This window comes from Lupinus angustifolius, chromosome LG17 (genome assembly GCF_001865875.1).
Source record: "Lupinus angustifolius cultivar Tanjil chromosome LG17, LupAngTanjil_v1.0, whole genome shotgun sequence".
Classification (NCBI taxonomy): domain Eukaryota; kingdom Viridiplantae; phylum Streptophyta; class Magnoliopsida; order Fabales; family Fabaceae; genus Lupinus; species Lupinus angustifolius.
Window position 1 is genome coordinate 1,625,964 of NC_032025.1, and position 22,335 is coordinate 1,648,298.

Below are 22,335 nucleotides of genomic sequence, written 5' to 3' on the forward strand. Positions count from 1 at the left end.
CCATCAAAATTTTGAGTCCAATTGCATTGAAGGTTGAGAAATTATGGGTGGAGAATGGGTGTGAATGTATGATAGAAATTAACCAAACTATCTTGTACTATTGGTACCTTTTATTAATATAATATTACTTACCAAAAAAATATGGAATATTTTGAAAGAATGTGCAATAGGAAATTAGGTGTAATTTTGGAAAGAAGAGTAAATAATGACTACTTTTAAAATTTTAATACAAAGAAAGTGTGGTACCAAATAAAAAAGATGGGAACAAAAAGCTCCATCAAATAGGAACAATGGTCTATGTGCAACAGGCCCAATACCACACTTATCCATTACTATTTGGGTAATAAAACGACAGTCGTTTTACTTTCTGGTTTAAACCCTAGCAAGGGGTTTTACTTGATGCAACGCAAAACAAAGAAGCCTTCTTCCTTCATTGATGATCCGTTTTGAAGGCGAATTCTAATCCATGGTCTCCGCTAAGTTATCCTCATGCGTCGCGGTGGCTGCCGCCGCCGTTGCTTCCGTCGCATCCCCCTCTGACCCTGCCCACGCCGCCGGCTTCCGTATCCCTTTCTTCTCTTCTTCACCTTCCCAATCCCCTTCCTCGCCGGACCAGGATTCCGATAATAAGACGGACCCTCCTCCGTCCGATGAACCCAACAAGTCGGGTTTTGACCCGGAATCGTTGGAAAGAGCTGCCAAAGCTCTCCGTAAAATCAATAGTTCTCCATATGCCAAACAGGTTATTAATCTTTCCATTTTTGTTTATAAACATTGGCTTTGAAAATGTTTGATATTGAAAATTGTGATACTCGATAGTTTGGTGACTATTTAATGTTGTTAGTTGAGTGTGCTCTTATATTTTGGTGTTGCCTTGCAGGTGTTTGATGTAATGCGAAAGCAGGAGCAAACTCGTCTTGCTGAGATAGATGCTGAGAAAATTCATTATGAACTTATTCAGGCCCAGCAAGATATTGTAAGTGATCGCTAGTAAAGAATGTTTGCAAAAATTCTATGCTGAGAAAACTCCACGTGGTTTATGCAATGATAAATTTTTACTAGGATATATGAATGTAATGTTTTATTATTCATGTGATTTGGCCAACATTCTTTAGTAAAGTAGCCTACATGATAACACTATGATTGAAGACCTTGTGCAGTCACCCATAACATGTGGCTCTTAATACAGAAACCAACTAAGTGAAATAACTCAGAGACTACTTGCAGAAGTTTTCTTTGATTGTTAACTTTGTCAAAGTGGATGATTTTTTTTCTTTAGGTCTATCATATATTGGAAGCATTCTGGTGTGTACTTTCTCTATTTTCTATCTTGCTCTGTTATGTCTAAAGAAATTTTCATTGCAGGATAGGACGCGTAAAATTGCTGAAGAACAACGTAACCTAATACAAGAGCAAGCACAAAGACAGGCTCAGGTGCAGCGGTATGAAGATGAATTGGCAAGGAAAAGACTGCAGGTGAAGTCTAAATAAACAACACTATATGTGAATTTAGATAGTTCTGGCATTTAAAGTACCATTTGCAAATGTTTTTCTCCTGTCCCACAAAAGTGCCACTTCATGTGCCCCCCAGCTGTGTTCCTTTTAAACTGTTATAGTTAAAGAAATAATCTTAGTTAATGATTGGCTTGATTATTCCTGCAATTTATTCTACTTCGATCCTGATGTTCTAAACTTGTAGTAATAGGATTTATGGTGAGTTCTACACTTCTATAGAGTGGTCTAACTCGTAGAAACATAATACACAATTCTCTCCGGTAATGGAATGTAATAGTGGTATGCTACCCCACCAAATATTTGGTACGTCAGGGGTATACTTAGTTGATACATTTGATTCGTTCTTTATACTTATATTACTACTATTCATTTACTAATTATAAATAATTAATAATATATTTTAAAACATTTTATTCGAACTTTCTTTGAAATGATTTAATAGTTGATTTGAGTTATTTATGATATAATATGATTTAATAATTATATGTAGATGGGTGGATTAAGAATTTTTTTTAGTAAATGGGTCAATTTGAAATAAGCCCATAAGGTTAATTTTTAGGATAAAATTTAATAAATTAGCCAATTTGAAATAAGCCTGTAAAGTTGGTGTTTAGGTTTTTTGTGTTACTCCTTGCGGGCTTGGGTAGCCGCCACCAACGATCTTCATCAAGAAAACAGGGACGTGTTTTCTTCACCATCAACAACATATATTTCCTCTTTAGCAATAACAACACGAATATCTTCCTTACTCTTTCTCTTCAGCCACTGTCTATCAGACTATCACCAATTTATGGGTTCTCCATTATGTGCGAAACTAGTCGCGAACCAAGATGCCTGCATACCGCGAATTGGTAAGTGTGAACCAGTTCGCATTTCATATTGGAGGAGAGCGATTTTCGTGACTATGGTCTAACTTCTGGTGAATCTTTCGATAGTCAAAGCCCTAAGGCTAATTAATCTTCTGAATCTTTGAAATTATGTAAAATGAAGATATTCTGCAGAAAATAGTCATGCATAAATTGCCACTTGCAGACGGACCATGAAGCTCAAAGGCATCATAATGTTGAATTGGTCAAGTTGCAAGAGGAGTCTTCTGTAAGAAAGGAGCAGGCAAGACGGGCTACTGAAGAACAGGTTCAGTCTCAGCAGCGTCAGACTGAGAGAGAGAGAGCTGAAATAGAAAGAGAAACCATTAGAGTGAAGGCAATGGCAGAGGCTGAAGCCCGAGCCCACGAAGCAAAATTGACTGAGGATCATAAAAGGAGAATGCTTTTCGAGCGAATGCAAGGTGAAAGAGATAAATGGCTTGCTGCAATTAACACAACTTTTAGTCATATTGAAGGTAAGTAACCAATAAGAGAGTCCATTTACCTTATCAAACTCTTGATGGTAATTTAATTTCATCTCAATGCTTGTGTGCATCAACAGACATTATTAGCAAAAAAAGTTATTAACTTAATAGTTATTGTCATTGATGCTTTTTTATGCAAATAAAATCCATGCAAAAGATTAAACTGACAGGTTGCATATGTAAAACTAAATTGCATAATGCTGGTCACATCCTTACTTGTATGTCTGCGTATGCTGTATTCGTCCTGTATATGCCATGACAGAGAATTGATATTAATGTGCATTACTTACCTTCTGTTTGTTTCCCAAAATTGGTAACCCTTTTTGACTTCTATAAAATTTCAATTACATTAATTCATAGCATATAATTTTGCTTCCATACAAGCTTACAATTTAATTTGTGAAGTTCTTTGTTTTGCTTGCACAGCAGGATACATGGTTGTATCTAATTATTTAGCTTTCATCAAATAGAGCATATATCCACTTGCAAAAAAAATTACAGCTTTAAATATAGTCTTTTAAAAACGTTTTCCCTGGATAGTGTCAAGTTTTCTATCTTAACATATGTAATCAGGTCACTTTCTTTTATGACAGGGTTTTCTTTGCTTGTTTAGGCTCATTTTACATAAGATAAAATGTAATCGTCATATATCATCATTCCGGCTCCCCATAAACCTGCTTTGTGGCTGTAACATCATTTTTTATCAACTATTTTCATTGGTAGATAATGATCTTTGTTTTGAAAATTATATCAGATTATGTAACTAACTGCCATATGCAGGCGGTTTAAGGGTCTTGTTGACAGATAGAGATAAATTGATTATGACTGTTGGAGGAGCTACTGCATTAGCTGCAGGAGTATATACAACTAGGTGGGTACAAGTGTTTATTTTATGCATTTGATTTTCACCATGGTAACATCATTACTTTGCGGTTAAGTTCTGTTTGCATTTGTCAGAAGTTTTTTTAAAATTTTTATATTTCTTTTGCCAAACATTATTCTGGTTTTGTCAGGATATACAATCATTTTATTTATATGGTCACTATTTTGTTTTTCAATGTATGTTTTCCGTACCAAAAAGAATAGTTAGAACACCTGTTTTATCTCTTACACGACAGAAGTGGTTGTCGCTGCTTCTGACATTCAACTCCTAGACCCTATTTCAATGTTGATCGGGAATCAGGTGGGGGATAGGGTCAGCTCCTGTTATAATTGATTTATCAAACGCATGAATATTTTCAAAATTTCCTAGAACACTTTTTATCCTGAATGAAATGTACATCCATTTCCTGACTCTTGAAATTCATATTTTTTTGAAGTCCGCTACTTATTGTATATGTTATTTGATTTTATTTTGTTACACTTTCTATATTTACAGAGAAGGTGCTAAAGTTACATGGGGCTACATTAATCGGATTTTGGGGCAGCCATCATTGATCAGGGAATCATCAATGGCAAAGTTTCCTGGATCAAGGATCGTATCCCAAGCCAAAAATAAAGTTTTAAATTTTAGCACTTCGGCTAGTGTAGACACATCTGCCGGGAATCAAAATGGTCTTGGAAGTGTAGTCCTCCACCCATCATTGAAGAGAAGAATAGAGCATCTTGCACGAGCAACATCAAATACCAAGGCCCATCAAGCACCATTCCGTAACATGCTTTTTTATGGGCCTCCTGGGACTGGCAAAACCATGGTTGCAAGGGAGATAGCTAGAAAATCGGTATGATGTTAGCTTTTATTTGTCCTGTTAAGTTCTTTTTACTAACAACAATTTAGAGAAATTTATGGATTAATAACAATAAATAACAACTGTTATGATGTTGAAATTCTTTTTTATACTTACACCACCAGTAGATTTTTTCGTAAATTTATCATGTCATTTATTGTTTCATTATCAATATTTTATTTGCAGAAATTGTTTGAAAATGTGTCTTTAACTACTGTTGACTCTTTCATTTTGTTCGTGAAGGGTTTGGATTATGCCATGATGACTGGAGGAGATGTTGCACCTCTTGGCCCACAAGCCGTTACCAAAATTCATGATATATTCGATTGGGCCAAGAAATCTAGAAAAGGGCTGTTGCTTTTTATTGACGAGGCAGATGCATTCCTTTGCGAGTAAGTTTTCTAGCTGTTGTAAAGTAGCAAGTTATATTATTTGTTTTGTTTATCTAATGTGTGAGAAATGTAAGTATTATATTGGGACTCTACATATTGCTATGAATGATTTAATGGTTATCATTGATTTGATGCAGGCGTAATAGCATCCATATGAGTGAAGCTCAACGCAGTGCTTTAAATGCATTACTCTTCAGGACCGGTGATCAGTCTAGAGATATAGTACTTGTCCTTGCCACAAACAGACCAGGCGATCTTGATAGTGCAATTACTGATCGAATTGATGAAGCGATTGAATTTCCACTTCCAGGAGAGGAGGAACGACTGAAATTATTGAAGCTCTATTTGGATAAATATCTACATGATGACAATAGTAGCTCCAAGGGAGGCTTCTTGCTGAAGAAGCAACCTCAGAAAATTACCATAAAAGATATATCTGAAGATGTTCTCAGAGAAGCTGCCAAGAAAACAGAGGGATTTTCTGGCCGTGAGATCGCCAAACTCATGGCCAGTGTCCAAGCTGCTGTGTATGGCCGCCCAGATTGCATCTTGGATTCCCAGTTGTTCAAAGAAATTGTAGATTACAAAGTGGTGGAACATCATCAACGATTAAAACTTGCGTCTGAAGGTGGCTTACCTGACCAAATGTAATAACTTGCTTGAGCTTCTCTGGTAGTTTTCTTCTTCATATGATTATTTTTGTTAGAGTCGTGCCAATTTTTGTGGCCCAGATGAAGCAGATTCATTAAAAAAATCAGCTAGACGTATTTTGTAAGCCAAAATTTTAGGATATTTCGGCGTATGTTGGGAATGGAGGATATTTCGGCTTATAGCTGAACCTGTTGTGTTCATGCTATGGAGCAAGAAACCAGGTCTCGGGAGCAAGAAACCAATTCATAGTCACATTACCTTCTTTTCTCTTTCATTTGGTTATTAAATTTATGAACTTTACTGAAAGTTATAACTTCAATTTTCGTAGTAGTGTTGTGAATTTGATTTCTGTTGAATTCCTACATGATTCTACAAAGATGAGTTTGTTAAATAATAATTATTGTGTGCTTCAATGTAGCACTTCTTATCTTTATACGTTGTAAGTTTGTAACTATGAATTGTGAGATCTTTTCAACGTTTTGAAGGAAAAATTATTACGGTCGATAATTATAATCCAGGATATTATTATTTGGACATTTTATGTCCCACATTATAAATTATTATATAAAAATTATAACAATTCCTTTTTAACTATTTTTGTACTTGTTTGGCTAAAGCTCGTGATATAAAATAAGGGAATACCAATTATACAAGCTGCAAATCCTATACCTAAGAAGACAAGGTGCAAATGCATGGCATTATATCAAGTGTAAATATTCCCAAAACAAAATGATCACGGTGTAGGCATTTTCATGTGATATATTGGATATAGATGTATCTTATTTGACTTACATAATCAACATTTAAGATTTTTGAAGAGGTAATTTCATTTTCATAAAAGATAAATTCTCTGTGAAGGTTGAAACTGAAACTTGAGAGACAGTGGTCTCTAAAAAGGTGGAGCAAAACCCGTTGAAGGCATTGGACATTAGTGATGCGTGTCATGCAGGTAAGACCCAGCATTCAACGCTTGTTCAACACGTGTCAAATTATGGCGCATCGAATTCTCTCATGACCCTCTGAATTTCGCCACGTTTATCCTAAGCACCACGTGGAGTTTCATTCTACACTCCTTCATTCCTACATAATACACCAACCCTCTCTCCCATTCCATTCTCACATCACAATTTAAAATCTTGACCTGTAAGAAATATTTTTCATCAAGACAGAAAAAGCAAGGAAGTGAAAGAGAGATATGAAAATGGGAAGAATCACAAAGCTTTTGTTAGTGGTTGTGTTATTGGCAATGTGTGTGGGGAGGTGCATTTGTTGGGATGAAGATTCTCTTGAGGGTGTCAAATCCAAAGACAAGACCGAGTCTTATGCTGAATGGGCTCACCAGTAATGTTCCATATCACTCTTTTGTTTATTTATTTTCTAGTCTTATTTTTCTTTTTCATGCATCTAATCTAGTAATTTATTTCAGTAATGCAACTCTTTGTGCCACTCAATAACTTATTAACAAGCAACCGGTTTTGTAAGGGTAGAATTTCTAAAAGCATTCCTTTAATGCACGTATTGATCATGTCTTTTTTGTGCTAAACGCCATCTTTTGTTTCAATAAATAAATGGCTTGTGCAGAAAACACACACACACCATAATACAATACATGTCATTATGCCCTTTCTGGTTGGGTATCATTTCAGCCATCCTATGCATTTACATACATGACTATAGCATGAATTCTGGAGAATTTCTTAGATGTTTTGGAACAAAGAAAAAGTTCTCACTTTATGATTACTTTTATTTTTAATTTTTAATGCTATAGCCTAAGGTGGCGATGGAAATGTTTCTTATGTTTCTATCCATTAGACGTGACCATTACAAACAATGAAAATATTTTTTACTTATATTTTCAGACATTATTAAATTAAATATTGATAAAACAACGAATTTGGAGCAAGCATTCTTTCCAATCCACTAACTATAAGCATTTGGGTTATTAGTTTTTGGGCATAATAAGAGTCCCTTAAAAGTTATCATTATGTTCATTAGTTTGCAATTATCATACCAGTAGTTTGGATTTTGACGAGGATGATGCAAAACAAGCTGCTCAAAATATGAAGAATAAAGCTGAAGATGCTGCCTCAAGGGCCACTGAGACATTGAAATCTACAGCATCAGGTATTTATTCAGTCCTTTAGCTCTTCCTTACCCATTTCTTTAATTTGAAGTCTGCTAAAGAATTTAAGATTTAAACAAATGTAATTTCGTGAGATTAATTTGTTTATCTAGGTGCTTCGAACTATGCTTCTGAAAAAGCCTCGGATGCTAAGGAAGCCATTTCAGGAGCCATGGAATATGGAAAGGAAAAAGCGTATAAAGCTTATGATGGAGATAATGAGATCATTAGAATGCCAACAGATAAGATTACAAATGCAAAAGACTCAATGGGAGAAGCAATGGGTCATGCCAGAGATAGAATGGGAGATACCTATGAAGATGCTAAGCAAACAATGTACACGGCTTCAGATAAGGCTTCAAATATGGCTAACAATGCCAAAGATAACATGGCTGAATCCATGGGATATGATAAGCAGAAAATGAACATGGCTTCAGATATGGCATCAGAAAAATTCAACAATGCCAAGGACACAATGGGTGAGGCAATGGGATATGCAAAGGAAAAAGCAAGAGACACTTATTATGAAGCTGGTCGAAAAATCAATGACATGGCTTCAGGTAATGGTTATGATGAAACCAAGCATAAAGTTAAAGGAGCATTTGAGTATGGAAAAGATAAGGCTTCTAGTTACTATGATGAAGCCAAGGAGCAAATGAATATGTCTGGAGATAAGGCCTATGGTGCAATGGGATATGGAAGAGATAAAGCAGCAGAAACTTTTGACCAAGCTAAAGATGAAGTTGGTTATGCATACATGTCTGCAAAGAATACCATGAGTGAAGAGGCAAGGGCCAAGTACGAGGCTGCAAAAGAGAGAGCTTCAGAGGCTGCAGGTCAAGTTGGAGCTAACATGAGGAACAACCAGCAACAGCTATGAGGGTATGGCCAGCTTGTCATTTATTGCTAGCTATAACAACCTTACCACTCTATCTTTCAGTTAGTGTTTAGCTCTTTTTCGAGTTAATTATCATATCATATATAGTTTTTTCTTCTTGTAATGTGTTTATGTATGCCCTTTCTTTGATAGAGATGCAAAAGCACTTTAGACATTTTTCCTTAGGAAAATAGGAACATAACTCTCTTCTCCCTAATGGAGAAGGAATTTGGTTCTCTTGATCTACCAAGATGCCAATTATTATAGATTTGCAGTTTTGCACAGCGTGCTGGCCCATAATGTTGGTGGACCTTGCACCCCACCATAGACTATGTATTTTTAACTACAAACTATTTATAAATAACATTGTGCGTTTAGTATACTAAGTACTAAATGATGATGATTGTTGGGGCCCTTTACTGTTATCCCTAGCGTGATTTGTTATCATTCTTTTCACAAAGAGTATGATCATCTAAAAGGTTGCATGGTTTAAAAAAGGTGATTCCGTCTCTTGTAATTCTCTTCTGTTTTTTTTTTTAGTGATCTTACTTTGGTGGACCATATGCATGTTCAGGAGTCATTTATATTAGATAGAGACCAACTTTTAAAATTTAAGATAGCAACTTTTGCCTGAAAAATAGACATAGCAATAGCAATTAATGAGTAATAGGAAAACATAAAGATTTCTTAATCTGTGTGGCAGAAGTTAGAAACTTAAAAAGTGTATATACTACTAATTAGGAAGGTCAACTTACACAGCATGGACATGTGTTCATGAATATAACCATTCTGATAGGTGTTACATCCAAATTAATTATAAGAATAATCCTTGTATACGGCATACATTCTTGAACACATATATGCATACTGCGTGTATGTTTGTGATACAAGTATATAGAGAAAGGCACATTCTCACCAAACTATTATGATGAGTTTTCATGATTGATTATGTTTTCAGTATCTTAGCATTTCGTATAAAAACCCATGAATAATTTGCACTGTGCAAGAGCCTTCCAATCTTGATCTTATTAAGTTGCCATCTCCATTTCCCCGTGAATTTTAACCCTTGTCATCCTCTTTTTCTTGCTCAGTTGTTCAAAGGCACAGTAGTACTTGGGGTGTTAGTAATTTTAGTATGAACAATGAATGTACAAGTAGCAGCAGTGAAGTATATCACTTAATTAAATTATTTTTTACCTGTTTTATAGCTGAAAATTAACCTTGAATAGTGACCCATAGACTTTGAGGGAACTAGTATAAAATGTCAATTTATGCAAGAAATACAATATATCCTTGGCTTATTAAAAAACTATGGAGAGTATAAACTCATTCTAGGGCATCCATTGAACACAATTAAATTGTGACTGTTGCCAATTCTTTCATATTATTCTTTCATATCCCAACAACTGTAAATGTCTAACATCAATATACATTTTGACATAAGCTAGTACAGTACTCATATATGACCATATATAGTATAGTACATTTACTTTCTAGTTTAGAATTCTGATCCAGCTTGTTACTAGTTTCGCTCATTAATATTTATGATCAACTCATCACATTTCACATAGCTAGCTGGTTTCTCTTTCTCACACAACAAGGACTTTACTTTCACCATGTGGCTGACATCATTGAAAAATTATGTGTTGAACATAATAGAAGAAAGAAAATGCTGAAGGGTGGAATTCCTTTATTAAGGCCCCAACTTGTGTTTCTTTGTCATCATTTGAGAAAAGAGAGGGTACTGTCTGCTAATTCATGTGTCGGTGTCCTATGAGAGGACAAATTTGTTGTTGGATGTATATTTTCTACTAAGGCCAAATCTTGGGCATTGTTTACGGAATCAAAGATAAAAATTAATATAAACTATGTTGGAAAATGATTTTAAAAATATTTCAATACCAAAAAAATGTTTCTTGGTTATTTAATTAGTGCCCTTAAGAAATTGATTAGCACCACCAACTTTTTTTTTTATGTAGAACAAGATGTTATGTTTTGTGCTTTTAATCTTACTGATGACTATGTATCCATGTAATCTTAAAGTATTATGTCATTTTTTGTTTTTTTAATTTATGGTGGTCCACAAATCCGCCCTACCCATATTTAGGGCGGACAAGACCCTATTTAAAAATGAGTATGCTCACGTTCGCCCTAATTTTGGTGGGTATTGTGTGGACATGGGCTGGGCGGACAGGACCGTCCTAATTGCCAATGCAATTTAGCAGACCGAGGTTTCCGTGTTTAAATTAGAAATGGTATTCAAAGCATATACTTATTATGCATGAAATATGTTACAGCTAGCCTAATGAGTTTATAACAAACAACGTAATATTGAAGTCTTTCACAACCACTGAAAGTTATCGTCATCTCTCTTCTTTTATTTTTCTTTTTTTTCACTTTATTGCCCAGTCATGCCAAAAGGGAAGGGGTGAGAATTAATCTTGGTACATTTTGTTGTTGCTACCTATATCTTTATATGAGAAAAAATGACATATTTGAAAGAAGGATAAAAATTGAAATTGGATGATCTAAGTTCATTAAACATTAAACAGCATACATCTCAGAAAATGAGCAAAATCAAAAGTTATAGCTGATTTCAATTAATGTATCTAACTAGCTAGATTCGTCCACTGTTTGAATATGCACATATAAACTAGTTAATAAAAATCTGTTGCTTTTCTTTTCTTATTTGTTTTGAAACATCATGAACAACAACTCTCGGAAACATGAAGAGAGTATGTTGTAGCTTACATTTGTTGTTTCTTCATAGCTTGCTTGTTATTGTGTATCCAAACCTTGAATACCTGTCTTCTGACACCAACCTGAGAACAGAATTGTTGCACTTCTTGCTCATCTTGTTTCTGGATCTTCCACCCAAGCTTCTCAGCAAACTCCATCATCCTTTCCTTTTGTTGCTGTGTGAACTTTGTCCTGAACCTCTTCTTTGACATTGATGGCGGCTGCATTAATATCTCTCCTCCTCTATTAGACTGAAACATGTTGAGATCTTCACTTGAGGACTCAGCGGCACCGCCACCACCGCCTCCAAAGGCTATCATTGGCGGAATCAGACTTGTAGGGTTGGCAACCCCATGAGAGAATCTATGATGCATAGAAGAGGATGGTGTATGAAACTGGAGATGAGAATGATTATGATGAGGAAGAGGAGGAGAAGGTATTATATTGTGAGTGTTGTTGTGCTTGTTAGGGTGATAGCTGTGATAATTAGAAGCATGTTGTTGAGGTTCCCCTTCAGTTTCTTTCCGGTGGAAATTGCGGTGGCAATCACAAGCAGCACACTTTAGTGATTCTGGGGTGCCTTCTTCTCCACTTGGCATGAATTCTCCACATCCATCTACCACATGGCTCCCCATGCTGGCTGCGTGGTTCCTCAGACATTCACGGTATCTGATCAATGCGGTTGTGGTTGCGATTGCGGTTATAGTTGTTTGTGGTGGGGCTGTTCTTGGTGGGATTGGTATGCTGGCAATTGGGGTGATTGTTATGCTTGTTGTGACAACAGGAAATGAGCTTAGATCTGGATCTGTACTTGGTTCCTGAGATTGATGAAGTTGAGTGGTTGCTTGGTGTGAAGTTTGAGGTTGATCATTGAAGATTAATGTGGGAGTTTGAGAAGCAGGAAAAGGTTGATGATGAACACTTGTTTCACCTGCAGTTGGAGAAGACAACTTGGAAGAAGAAGATGAAGAATCTCTATTGTAACCTAAAGTGGTTGGCATCTCTATTTCCTTGTCTTCTTGGCCTCTCATTTTGCATCAAAACCACTCTTTCTAAATGAATTTAGCCAAGATCTAAGTTTAATATCAACCCCCTCTAACCCCTAATTATGACTTGGTATAATCTTCTTTAAACCATCATCATCTTCATGATATTTTTTTTCCTTTAGTGATGGTTGTGGATCTTCCAATAACCTGTTCAACCCTAATTCAAAGAACAGGCTCAATAAAAGGTATAATTACTAGCACACCCACTATTTTTTTTTCTTCTTTCCTTATTCTGATATTGACATTTTAGGTGCTAATCCCCATCAACCAATTTTCCCTAATCAATCCTATTCCCAGAGACGTAAGGAACTGATTTAACTGTTTATATAGCGGCACCTAGCAATAGAAAGAATATTTTCTTGTTCATAAAAAATAACTTCTTATTGAGTGAAGGGGGAGAGAGAAAAATAAGGGTAAAAAAATGGTAGAAGTTAAATTCACTTGAAATGAGAGGGACTAAAAGAGCCTAAACAAAATATTGACTCACCTCAGCAGCTAGATTAGACTAAACAATTGAGGGGTAGTAATTTCCCAACAAAGGTAGAGAGAAGATATAAACATGACAAAACCTGGTAAGACATATAAGTGATGTTAATTTATGAGGAAGGGTATTTGGAAAACATGTTGGTTATGGTGGGTGAGAGGAGGGTCTAGAAGGTGTTGTTTCCTACCACCCTTCTAGCTGCATAAAATTCATATAGGAAAGGAACATGGACCTAAAGGGTGGGGGTGGAGTTGTTTTGCACTCACAATGAGTGGTGGTGATGACTACACTGCAATAGAACAACCGACAAAGCCATGTTGGTCCTCTCTCAAATACTGCAACCCTGGTCCATCTTTTAATTATTGCCCTTCTGAGCCATCCACTCTCTCAAACCCTAGCCCAATAAGTCCCCTCTTCTTGTGAATGTGTGTACTAAACCCATCATACAAATTGAGACACTAATAAAGGAGATAGAGACATGTATCTATTGCATGGTATATTGGAATCTTCCTTGAACCTTATTTATGTATTTAGATTAAGCAATTTAAGACATGCAAACTATTATGATCATAGCGTTAAGCTCAAATATAATGACACTTCATAAAGGTAGGTTTTATTAGAACTAATTAAGATAATCACTAAAAAACAAGAATGGTAGTAATAAAGGAAGGTTTTCTTTCTTTAACAGTAGTGAATGCCTGCTGGGCCACTACATAGCACTTGTCATGTTATCATGTGTCAGAATCTCTCTCTACTATAGGCTATTCGGTTTGGAACAATATCCTCTCTATTAATGGAGATATAAGTACTTATTTTTCTTTATCTTTTCAATAATAAAAGTGTTATTTGATATGTACTATAAAAGATATTTTTTTCATTTTTTTTTGTAGTACTTGTCTCTTCACTAATGGAGAAGATGGTTACGTATTTGTTTTAATTGTGTTGGTGACTTTGTGCGCCTGCTACTGCCATGTCTGCAACCCACTCTTTCCTTGGACCAAAGACTTTTACTTTCACAATGCAATTGATGTAATTTGCTACCCTTGTTAGCATCTTCTTCTACATCTATATTTCACGCATCAATTTGTGTTTGTTCTCTTCTGTATACTCTCTAGTACACTAGTCAGGTTAGCCACTATTAAAGCAGAATGCCTAACTTAGCAACTGTATCATTTGACTTTTTCTTCGTTGAATCCATGCTTTATTTGATATGTATTCTTTTTATTGTCGACTCAAGCTGTACACAATTATATAATTGCTGGACTTTACTTTATAAAAAAATGACATTTACATAAGGATTAGATTTTAATAGTTTGAAAATGTGAATGTTTTCTAGAGCATGACAAGGGGAATGAATCATATAAGTATGTAGATCAAACATTAATTCAAAATCTCACTGCATTGGGTTCATGATTCATCCACTCATATCTTGTTACATGTATAATTAAAGTTTAAAATTTCTCATAGAAACAAATTATCTCTACATCTTGCTTTAGTCTTATGGCAAAAAAATTATCCAAAATCAAAGTCAACTTTGAAAGATGGTCAAACTCTCAGAGTTCTACTCCATTAATAGCAGTGAGTTTGGTGTTTTCATTATCATACGATTATAAATATTTCTGGCCATGTTACCAAATTAATTAAATCCTCAGAATTGTTTTACATGTGCTTGTCAAAAAACAAGCCATTAACTAAATTCTCTGTTTCTTCATTTTTAATTGCCATCAAATCAATATCTCGGAACTAACAGGTGATGATTAATTTAGACCCGAATATTTAATCGTGAACATATCTAAGTTTCTATTTTGGAATACAATTTTATATGTTATCTGATCAGCTTTCTTTTCTTTATTAATTATTACTTTATTGGATGGAACAATTTCCGATTGCTAAACTAGTATTAAAATATTGAGCCAAATCTAAGTTCCTCTAAATTATAAATGAATAATTAAGAATGCAACATCTTATACGTGGCACATACCAAAGCCAAGTGTCCCTAGAATAGACTTCATCTTCTCTTTTATTTTTATTATTGTTACAAAATATTATATATAATTCTCTGTCCCAAAACTAATGAAAATGCCAATGGTTAGAATTTTTTTACCACGTGTGAATATTTACATCAAGAGGCTTCACTCATTTTAGTGTCGGCACTCATATATGAGAGTCAGACTCTTCTCCATTAATGGAAAACGTCTCACAAGATAACGTCATATCTTAAGTAGTAATTGGTAAACTTTATTATAGACTATGATTGAGATTCTTTGTTGAAACTTTATGTCACAACTTAAGTTATCATTATCATCTCCATTGCTCAATTTGTGAGATTGAAGATCCTAACCAAATAATATATTAAGAAAACGAGTTTATAACTATTTTCATATGAGGATGAATTTTTAAAAAAAATATATTTATCTTTTATTAAAAAATAACATAAAATTATGTCTATTAGTGTTTTTTTACCACAAGTTACAATCATTATCCAGTTTAGTATCATTAGACTTAAGTGCATGCATTACTATTAGAAAGAAAAAGAACAAAACTTTTAGGCTTATTGCGTCGTTTTTTGTCGTCTAGTTCTTGTCTGAATACGGCTAAATGTTTCTTATGTGGTTAATACAAAGCGTGTGATGGAATATGATAATGCCTTATGTCTTTTCTATCGATTGTCTAGTAGGTTACTAACTCTTAAAGAAACTCCATTATTAGCTTTTCCCATCTATATTCATAACACTGCCCTCAACACAACATTATTTAAGAAAATAATTTTATGGGAAAAGTGATAGCAAAAGGATATATTATGATCAAAACAATTAAAATGGTTTTTTCCGTGTCATAATAACTTCAAAATCCTTCCAAAGACTAAAATGGGATATAGAATGGTAAATGTTTGGGTGTTAAGAAAAAAATTACAAAAAAAAAAAAACAAAGACGAATGAATAATTGATAAAGAGGTGCTTAACTAGGAGCTCTGCTAAAATGGCAATGGCTTGAAAAAATATGACGGGATTTATATTAAATTTGTAATACAAATACTTTATGATAAGCATTAAAAATATTCACCTTAATAATTATAATAATAACTAAAGAACAACCATACATAATTTCATTTTTTTTTAATTTACCATGTACGAAGAAAGGTCTTTTACTAAACCCAAATGAAAAAGGTAAATTAAAATAATTTGTCAGTAATGTAAACCAAACATACCTAGATCCAAATTATAATCGATAATAATTATAATCTACTTTTTTTTAGATATACTAAAGAATTTCCCATGGAATATGGATATCGCTAAAAGAAAAGAGTAGAACAAACAACCCACTCTGAGCAGAAGCAACTCAACTAAGGCCCAACCTATTTAATGTGAGAACCATATCTGAAGGCCCGGTAGAGATACGATACAGTGCTATGTTGTTAGTTATCTCCCAAAGTGATATGGGCTTCGTCCTACAAGTTAGGGCATTGGATAAGATTACCTTTACCTTCATATTCTCACCATTACAAGTATATAATAATAATAACGTGTGTTAAATTTGGAAAATGAATATTAGTTTGCAAAAAAAAACGAACTATGTTAACTCTATTGGATTAGTGGTAGGTCAATCAATAAGTGAAGTAATCTATGAAATATTTAGTGGAGAAGTTGTATTGGGCAATTACCACTGCACTCAAAAGTTTAGCTTATTTTTTAAAAGGTCCATTTTAAAAGTTTAGATAGTGTGGGTGATAATACTTGTTTTCAACTAGGATTGCATATGATTTCCTCTTTCTTTAGATTGGGAATTTTATGAAGCAAATAAAATTTATTATATATAATCTCAATGAAATAAAAAATATAATATATTAAAAATAATTTTATAAATATGTGAGTATTCTAATATCATGATATTCATCATTAGCCATTACATAGTATTGTGAGTGTGTTTATGGATACTTACAAGTATGATGAGTATTTTTATTATCCGTGAAGGCAATAGAGAAGGATTGAATACCAACCTAAATATATTCGCAATGCCAACTTTTTTGGTACATTTTCTTTTTTTGGTACATGCTAACTTACCATCATACCAATTTGTCAATGAACATATATGAATTTTAATAATAATAGTAAGGTAACCCTTATCCACTGCTAGAAATGTAGAAATAATGAAAAGGACACTCTATCGAAGTCACAACATATGGAAATATAATAAACCGAGGCGTCCAACGTAACTGTACATGGTGTCATTGTTGCAAACTTGCAACGATATATCAAATTTAAGAAGGCAACCACAATATTTAAAGTTGCAATGAGAAATACACATACCATATTCAAGCAATACAACAAAATTGAGAAAATAGAAAGAGCATTTGTTTAAATGGCACAAATCAGAGATAGAATAAATAGATTATTTATTGGTATCTGGGTGAATGGAAGAAAGAAAGTGTTTGAGGCACCTATTGTAAACACATGGCCGTTCTAGGTGAACTAAATGACCAGCATTCTTAATGCCTTCAATTGTTGCCTTGTCTCCTATTTTCCTGTCAAAAATAAAACCGATATTAATTACTGCTGATTATATTTAATGAGATTATGAAATATTTCTTCTATTTATTTTCAAACCATGGATTTATATACTTCTTCATTTAATATTTTATTATTTAGTATTAGGAGAAGAATCCTACGGAAGATATTAGTCAAAGCATTAAAATATTTGAAATTTGCATTAGAAAATAAAACATTTAAATGTCTTGATACATTTACTTTGAAAACAACTTTTTATATTTGATTCCCTAATTAACACATATTTGCCTTAAGAAAATTATTAATCATGAAGAGAATTTGTAGATGAATTTAAGAAGACTCTAAACTAAAAGCAAACATTTATTTAATTATGCATCTTAGATTCTTACTCTTTCATGTTCTCCGCAAGCTTCAGTTTGAAAATTTTATCATTCTCACCCCACAGCAGATGAATTCTCTGCACACACAAAAAACTTGAGTAATTATTTGATTAACATAGAAAAATAGAAAGCGTGTTCGTTATAGAATATTTTGAGGGTATGTGGAGAGTTTAAAACCCAAATAGTGTAGATTAGTTTACTTGCTGAAATTTTGGGATATAAACATCTTTGTAGCTAATGACTAAGCTTTCCAATAACTCAGCTCTCTCCTTCCTATTCGCAAACATCATCTGTAATTGCTCAAAGAATTAAGACATTATTGGTCAAATAAAAGCTGAAGAAGCTAACATTTGAAATCCACCTATAATCATATATTGGTAAGTACATGTAATAACTAATAAGCATAGGCTAAGTATCAAATAATGACAAAGTCGAACACATGTGTCTTGTGCTTGTGCAAAGTGACAATAGAAAAAACAGCATAAAACAAAATAACTTAAAAACATGTATTCAATAAAAAAAAGTTGCAGACAAATTTTGAAGAAAAAAAAATCATTACTGAAAGGATATATCGAAGTTTGAGTGGCAAACCTCAAGAAAGTCTTTGTGGAAACGATGAGGGAACTGGATCTTTTTATGAGTACCCAAAGATAGAAGTTCCTTTACTCCTTTCACTGTTGTTGGCATTAACATCTCTGAACATGAAGAAAACCCAAGCCCTTTCACGATATTCATGATTATGGATTCCATCATAGCCACAACGGAACCAGAAACTGCGACGGATTCTACCAGCTCAGGGTACAACTCCGCCATTTTAAACGCTACCATCCCACCATAGCTGAACCCAACCACACTGCATTTCTCTACCCCAAGCTTTCTTAACCCCACAGCCAAACACTCCGCTTGAAAACCAGGTGATCGGTCCGGTTTATCGGTTATTGAACCACCAAAGAAGAGTAGGTCCGGCACGTAAACCGCGTATTTTTTGGTTAAAGCATTAATCTGGAACTGCCAGTTCATGATTCCATCACCACAAAAACCATGCAGGAGAACCACCACTGGTTTTGAAACCACTTTGGGTTTTTTGGAAACTGTTTCTGAAGGTACCCAGAATCTCATTACTGTCCCTGGTTCTATCTCCACCGTGCACGGCGTTACCCCCACCACCTTCATAAGCCAGTGCAACAGTGACCAGTATGATTTCACTATGTTCACCATTCTCTCGTATCCTTAAGCTCTGTCGTGAAAGGTTGTTGAATAAATGGAGTGGGGGTTTGGTTTTGTTCTTGGTTGAACTCTCATTCACTGAACACCACATCTTCAATTACTTATACATCACTGAGATTGGGAAAATGATTTCTATGGTTACTACTTACCCCCACATATGATGTGACAGGAATAACTCAAAGTGTTAAAATCGAAATTAAATTAAAAAATATATCTTTGATTACGAAAAACTAAGTTATTATGTATCAAATCTCAATTTGAGTGACTTCAAATATACTTTATTGATGCAAAAGCGACATATAGTTATATAAAATTATAACTTTAAATTCAATCGGGAGATAGTGATGACACCATAGGTGATGGTGATATTTTTTTGTTCTGCACGTCTTATCTCTCAGTACATCAAATCAACTTTGAAACCATAACTACTAATTATGTGTTCCAAGCAAACCAAAATATGACTTTTTCTTATTTTTGTTTTTAGAATTTTTTTATTCATACCGCAAAATATGATAAACTTAAAATGGTGAATTAGAAAAATTCGGGACATATGATTCCCTGGTGAGTTTATCATGGTTATTATATACAGTTAAAATAATGTAAAGCAATTATATGTACATGTTCATGGTTATTATATATAGCTAAATACCTCTTTTGGGCAATCATTAAGAATAAAAATGGGTGGTAAGATGTAAATTTGGTATTTATCCTAATCCATTAAATAATTTATGATGTTGTAGGTAGATGACCAACCTTCTTTATGATTCGAATTGCTGCCTTATCTCCCACCTGTCATCCAACATCTAAATGGTGAACTAATAAAAGCAGGATCACCCGCTTCATTAATTGCTACAGCATATGCTTCATCTCATATATCTATCATGTATATTTGAAGTAAATATGACAGGAGAACAAGACCATGCAACTATTAATCTATGCATTAATAATGTAAGAATTTAATATATTATTATATTTTTAAAAAAATAATATAAATAAATGATGAATGATGTACTGATTGTGTATAAATGTTTATATTAACCATACATAAATATTATGTTTCTAACTTATATAGAGAGAGAGATAGGTACAATTAGTCAATTATAGATATGTTTATCTAAAATGGTGTATGGTAATAAACTCAAAATGGCTTTCTGCGTGTGGTTTAAATGTCTGTAATATTTCTGTTATGCAATGACTCATATCTCTAGATAACAGCAATACAAGTTATGGGCTTGGGCTGATGTAAATGGGTTGGGGTAGAGGGCTATATATATTGATGTTATGTAAACCTAATGTAACAAGGAGAAGAATAGTAAAACACTAATCCTTATTCTCTAATAATATATAGTGGTAGCCGCTCAACGCTCCCGGGGACGTAGGCACAATTGGCCGAACCTCGTTACCAAATCTCTTGTGTTATTCTCTTGTCTCTATACTCTTTACTATTTGATTGTTCGCTTGTTCCCAACAATTGGTATCAGATGGCTCTTAACCCAGGTGCCAAATTCGAGGTGGGGAAGTTCGATGGAACTGGTAATTTCGGATTGTGGCAAAGGAGGGTTAAGAATGTGCTGGTTCAACAAGGTCTATCAAAGGCGCTGCGTGAGAATAAACCAGAGGGTATGGATCAACTGGATTGGGAAGAGTTGAAGGAGAAGGCTGCGGGAACCATACGGCTCTGTCTATCAGATGAGGTGATGTATCATGTTATGGATCTGACATCACCAACAGAGGTGTGGGAGACATTAGAGAAGCGGTTCATGTCCAAGTCTCTAACAAATAAGCTGTATTTGAAACAGAGACTCTATGGCCTGAAGATGCAGGAAGGTGCTGATTTGCAACAACATCTCAACAGTTTTAATCAAGTGATCAATGACTTGCAGAAACTTGATGTGAAGGTTGATGATGAGGACAAAGCAATAATATTACTGTGTTCTTTGCCAAATTCCTATGAACACTTGGTGACAACATTGACGTACGGGAAAGACTCAATCAAACTGGATGAGATCACATCTGCACTTCTGTCCCACACTCAAAGAAGACAGAATGTAGGTGAAGGGTCTCAGGGTGATGGTCTGTATGTGAAAGGGAGCCAAGTGCGTGGGAGGAGACAAGGCAGAGGAGGTCCTGCCAAAGGGAAAAGACCAACTTCCAGGGGCAGAACACCAGTAGAGTGCTACAAGTGCAAACAGACTGGGCATTATAAAAAGGATTGTCCCAATGAATGGAGTCCTAGCAAGCCGGTGGGGAAAGATGGAGTATCTACATCTGCAAATGTTGCACAGAAAGATGACTCTGGTTACAATAGCGAAGTTGATCTACTATTTGTATCATCAAATTATAGTACAGATGAGTAGATACTTGACATTGGTTGTTCCCACCACATGAGGCCAAATAGAGAATGGTTCACCACATACAGGACATGCAATTTTGGTTTCGTGTATCTTGGAAATAATAAAGCATGTGAAATTATTGGTATGGGAGAACTCAGAATTGTGATGGATGATGGTGTAGTGAAGACGTTATGTGAGGTTAGGCACATACCAGATTTGAAGAAGAATTTGGTTTCTTTGGGACATTGCAGGCCAAAGGGTTTAGCTATAGAGCTGATGGGGACAGTGATATTCTTCGAGTATGCAAAGGTGCTCTGACTGTGATGAAGGGTAAAAGGACTGCAGGGAACACTTACAAGTTGTTAGGGAGAACAGTTGTAGGTGGAGTTGCTGGAGTGGCTGAAGAGATCTCAGTAGATTCAGACCATGGTGCTACAAAATTATGGCACATGCGTTTGGGACACATGAGTGTGCGTGGTATGACAGAACTATGCAAAAGAGGACTGTTGAGGGGAGTTAGCAAATGCAAGCTAGATTTGTGCAAGTATTGTGTGCTTGGGAAACAGACACGAGTTAGTTTCAAGGCTGGCCAACACAGGACTCGAGGCATTCTAGATTATGTCCACACTGATGTATGGGGACCCACTCAGGAACCATCCCTAGGAGGTTCTAGGTATTTTGTTACTTTCGTTGATGACTTTTCTCGCAAGGTCTGGGTATATTTTCTGAAGCATAAGTCAGAAGTCTTTGCCAAGTTCAAGGTTTGGAAGGCAGAGGTAGAGAACCAGACTGGTAGGAAAATCAAATACATGAGGTCAGATAATGGCACAGAGTACAAAAACTCACAATTTAAGAAATTCTGTGAAGAACATGGCATTCAGAGACACTTTTCAGTGAAGAAGACTCCTCAGCAGAATGGTGTTGCAGAGAGGATGAATAGAACTCTTACAGAGAGGGCCAGATGTATGAGACTGAATGCTGGACTT

General features: G+C 34.9%; 4 protein-coding genes across 8 annotated transcripts; 2 read left to right on the plus strand and 2 right to left on the minus strand.

The window, feature by feature from the left end:
* Window positions 358–6,033, plus strand: LOC109331360 (ATPase family AAA domain-containing protein 3-A-like). Its single transcript, XM_019565785.1, has 8 exons — window positions 358–742; window positions 881–976; window positions 1,366–1,476; window positions 2,548–2,857; window positions 3,647–3,737; window positions 4,245–4,587; window positions 4,837–4,985; window positions 5,123–6,033. Exons 1-8 carry the CDS (start codon window positions 467–469, stop codon window positions 5,634–5,636), a joined length of 1,890 nt encoding a protein of 629 aa, XP_019421330.1. The 5' UTR covers window positions 358–466; the 3' UTR covers window positions 5,637–6,033.
* LOC109331362 lies at window positions 6,744–9,046 on the plus strand. 2 transcript variants are annotated; one of them, XM_019565787.1, is made up of 3 exons: window positions 6,744–6,977; window positions 7,654–7,760; window positions 7,872–8,784. In XM_019565787.1, exons 1-3 carry the CDS (start codon window positions 6,832–6,834, stop codon window positions 8,636–8,638), a joined length of 1,020 nt encoding a protein of 339 aa, XP_019421332.1. In that variant the 5' UTR covers window positions 6,744–6,831; the 3' UTR covers window positions 8,639–8,784. The 2 variants fall into 2 exon arrangements, with proteins under 2 accessions (XP_019421332.1, XP_019421331.1); XM_019565786.1 differs by having other exon boundaries at window positions 6,746–6,977; window positions 7,651–7,760; window positions 7,872–9,046.
* Window positions 11,107–13,367, minus strand: LOC109331363 (zinc-finger homeodomain protein 6-like). 4 transcript variants are annotated; one of them, XM_019565792.1, is made up of 3 exons: window positions 12,908–13,367; window positions 12,448–12,756; window positions 11,107–12,405 (listed from the first exon to the last, which is right to left on the minus strand). In XM_019565792.1, exon 3 carries the CDS (start codon window positions 12,403–12,405, stop codon window positions 11,383–11,385), a length of 1,023 nt encoding a protein of 340 aa, XP_019421337.1. In that variant the 5' UTR covers window positions 12,448–12,756; window positions 12,908–13,367; the 3' UTR covers window positions 11,107–11,382. The 4 variants fall into 4 exon arrangements, with proteins under 4 accessions (XP_019421337.1, XP_019421338.1, XP_019421333.1 ...); XM_019565793.1 differs by having other exon boundaries at window positions 11,107–12,577; XM_019565788.1 differs by having other exon boundaries at window positions 11,107–12,756.
* LOC109331365 (monoacylglycerol lipase ABHD6-like) lies at window positions 17,286–19,162 on the minus strand. The gene is made up of 4 exons (XM_019565795.1): window positions 18,381–19,162; window positions 17,990–18,079; window positions 17,799–17,866; window positions 17,286–17,426 (listed from the first exon to the last, which is right to left on the minus strand). The coding sequence occupies exons 1-4, from the start codon at window positions 19,005–19,007 to the stop codon at window positions 17,294–17,296; spliced, it is 918 nt and encodes a 305-aa protein (XP_019421340.1). The 5' UTR covers window positions 19,008–19,162; the 3' UTR covers window positions 17,286–17,293.

Excerpts from the sequence above, each read along its gene's own strand:
- LOC109331363 (XM_019565793.1), bottom strand. The coding sequence starts at position 12,405 with ATGAGAGGCCAAGAAGACAAGGAAATAGAGATGCCAACCACTTTAGGT.
- LOC109331362 (XM_019565786.1), top strand. The coding sequence starts at position 6,832 with ATGAAAATGGGAAGAATCACAAAGCTTTTGTTAGTGGTTGTGTTATTG. Across the intron at positions 6,978-7,650 it reads TATGCTGAATGGGCTCACCA|TAGTTTGGATTTTGACGAGG; the intron begins GTAATGTTCCAT and ends TTATCATACCAG. Across the intron at positions 7,761-7,871 it reads ATTGAAATCTACAGCATCAG|GTGCTTCGAACTATGCTTCT; the intron begins GTATTTATTCAG and ends TTGTTTATCTAG.
- LOC109331365 (XM_019565795.1), bottom strand. The coding sequence starts at position 19,007 with ATGGTGAACATAGTGAAATCATACTGGTCACTGTTGCACTGGCTTATG. Across the intron at positions 17,867-17,989 it reads ATATCCCAAAATTTCAGCAA|AGAATTCATCTGCTGTGGGG; the intron begins GTAAACTAATCT and ends TTGTGTGTGCAG. Across the intron at positions 17,427-17,798 it reads CTTGCGGAGAACATGAAAGA|GAAAATAGGAGACAAGGCAA; the intron begins GTAAGAATCTAA and ends TATTTTTGACAG.
- LOC109331360 (XM_019565785.1), top strand. The coding sequence starts at position 467 with ATGGTCTCCGCTAAGTTATCCTCATGCGTCGCGGTGGCTGCCGCCGCC. Across the intron at positions 4,588-4,836 it reads GGGAGATAGCTAGAAAATCG|GGTTTGGATTATGCCATGAT; the intron begins GTATGATGTTAG and ends TTGTTCGTGAAG. Across the intron at positions 4,986-5,122 it reads GCAGATGCATTCCTTTGCGA|GCGTAATAGCATCCATATGA; the intron begins GTAAGTTTTCTA and ends GATTTGATGCAG.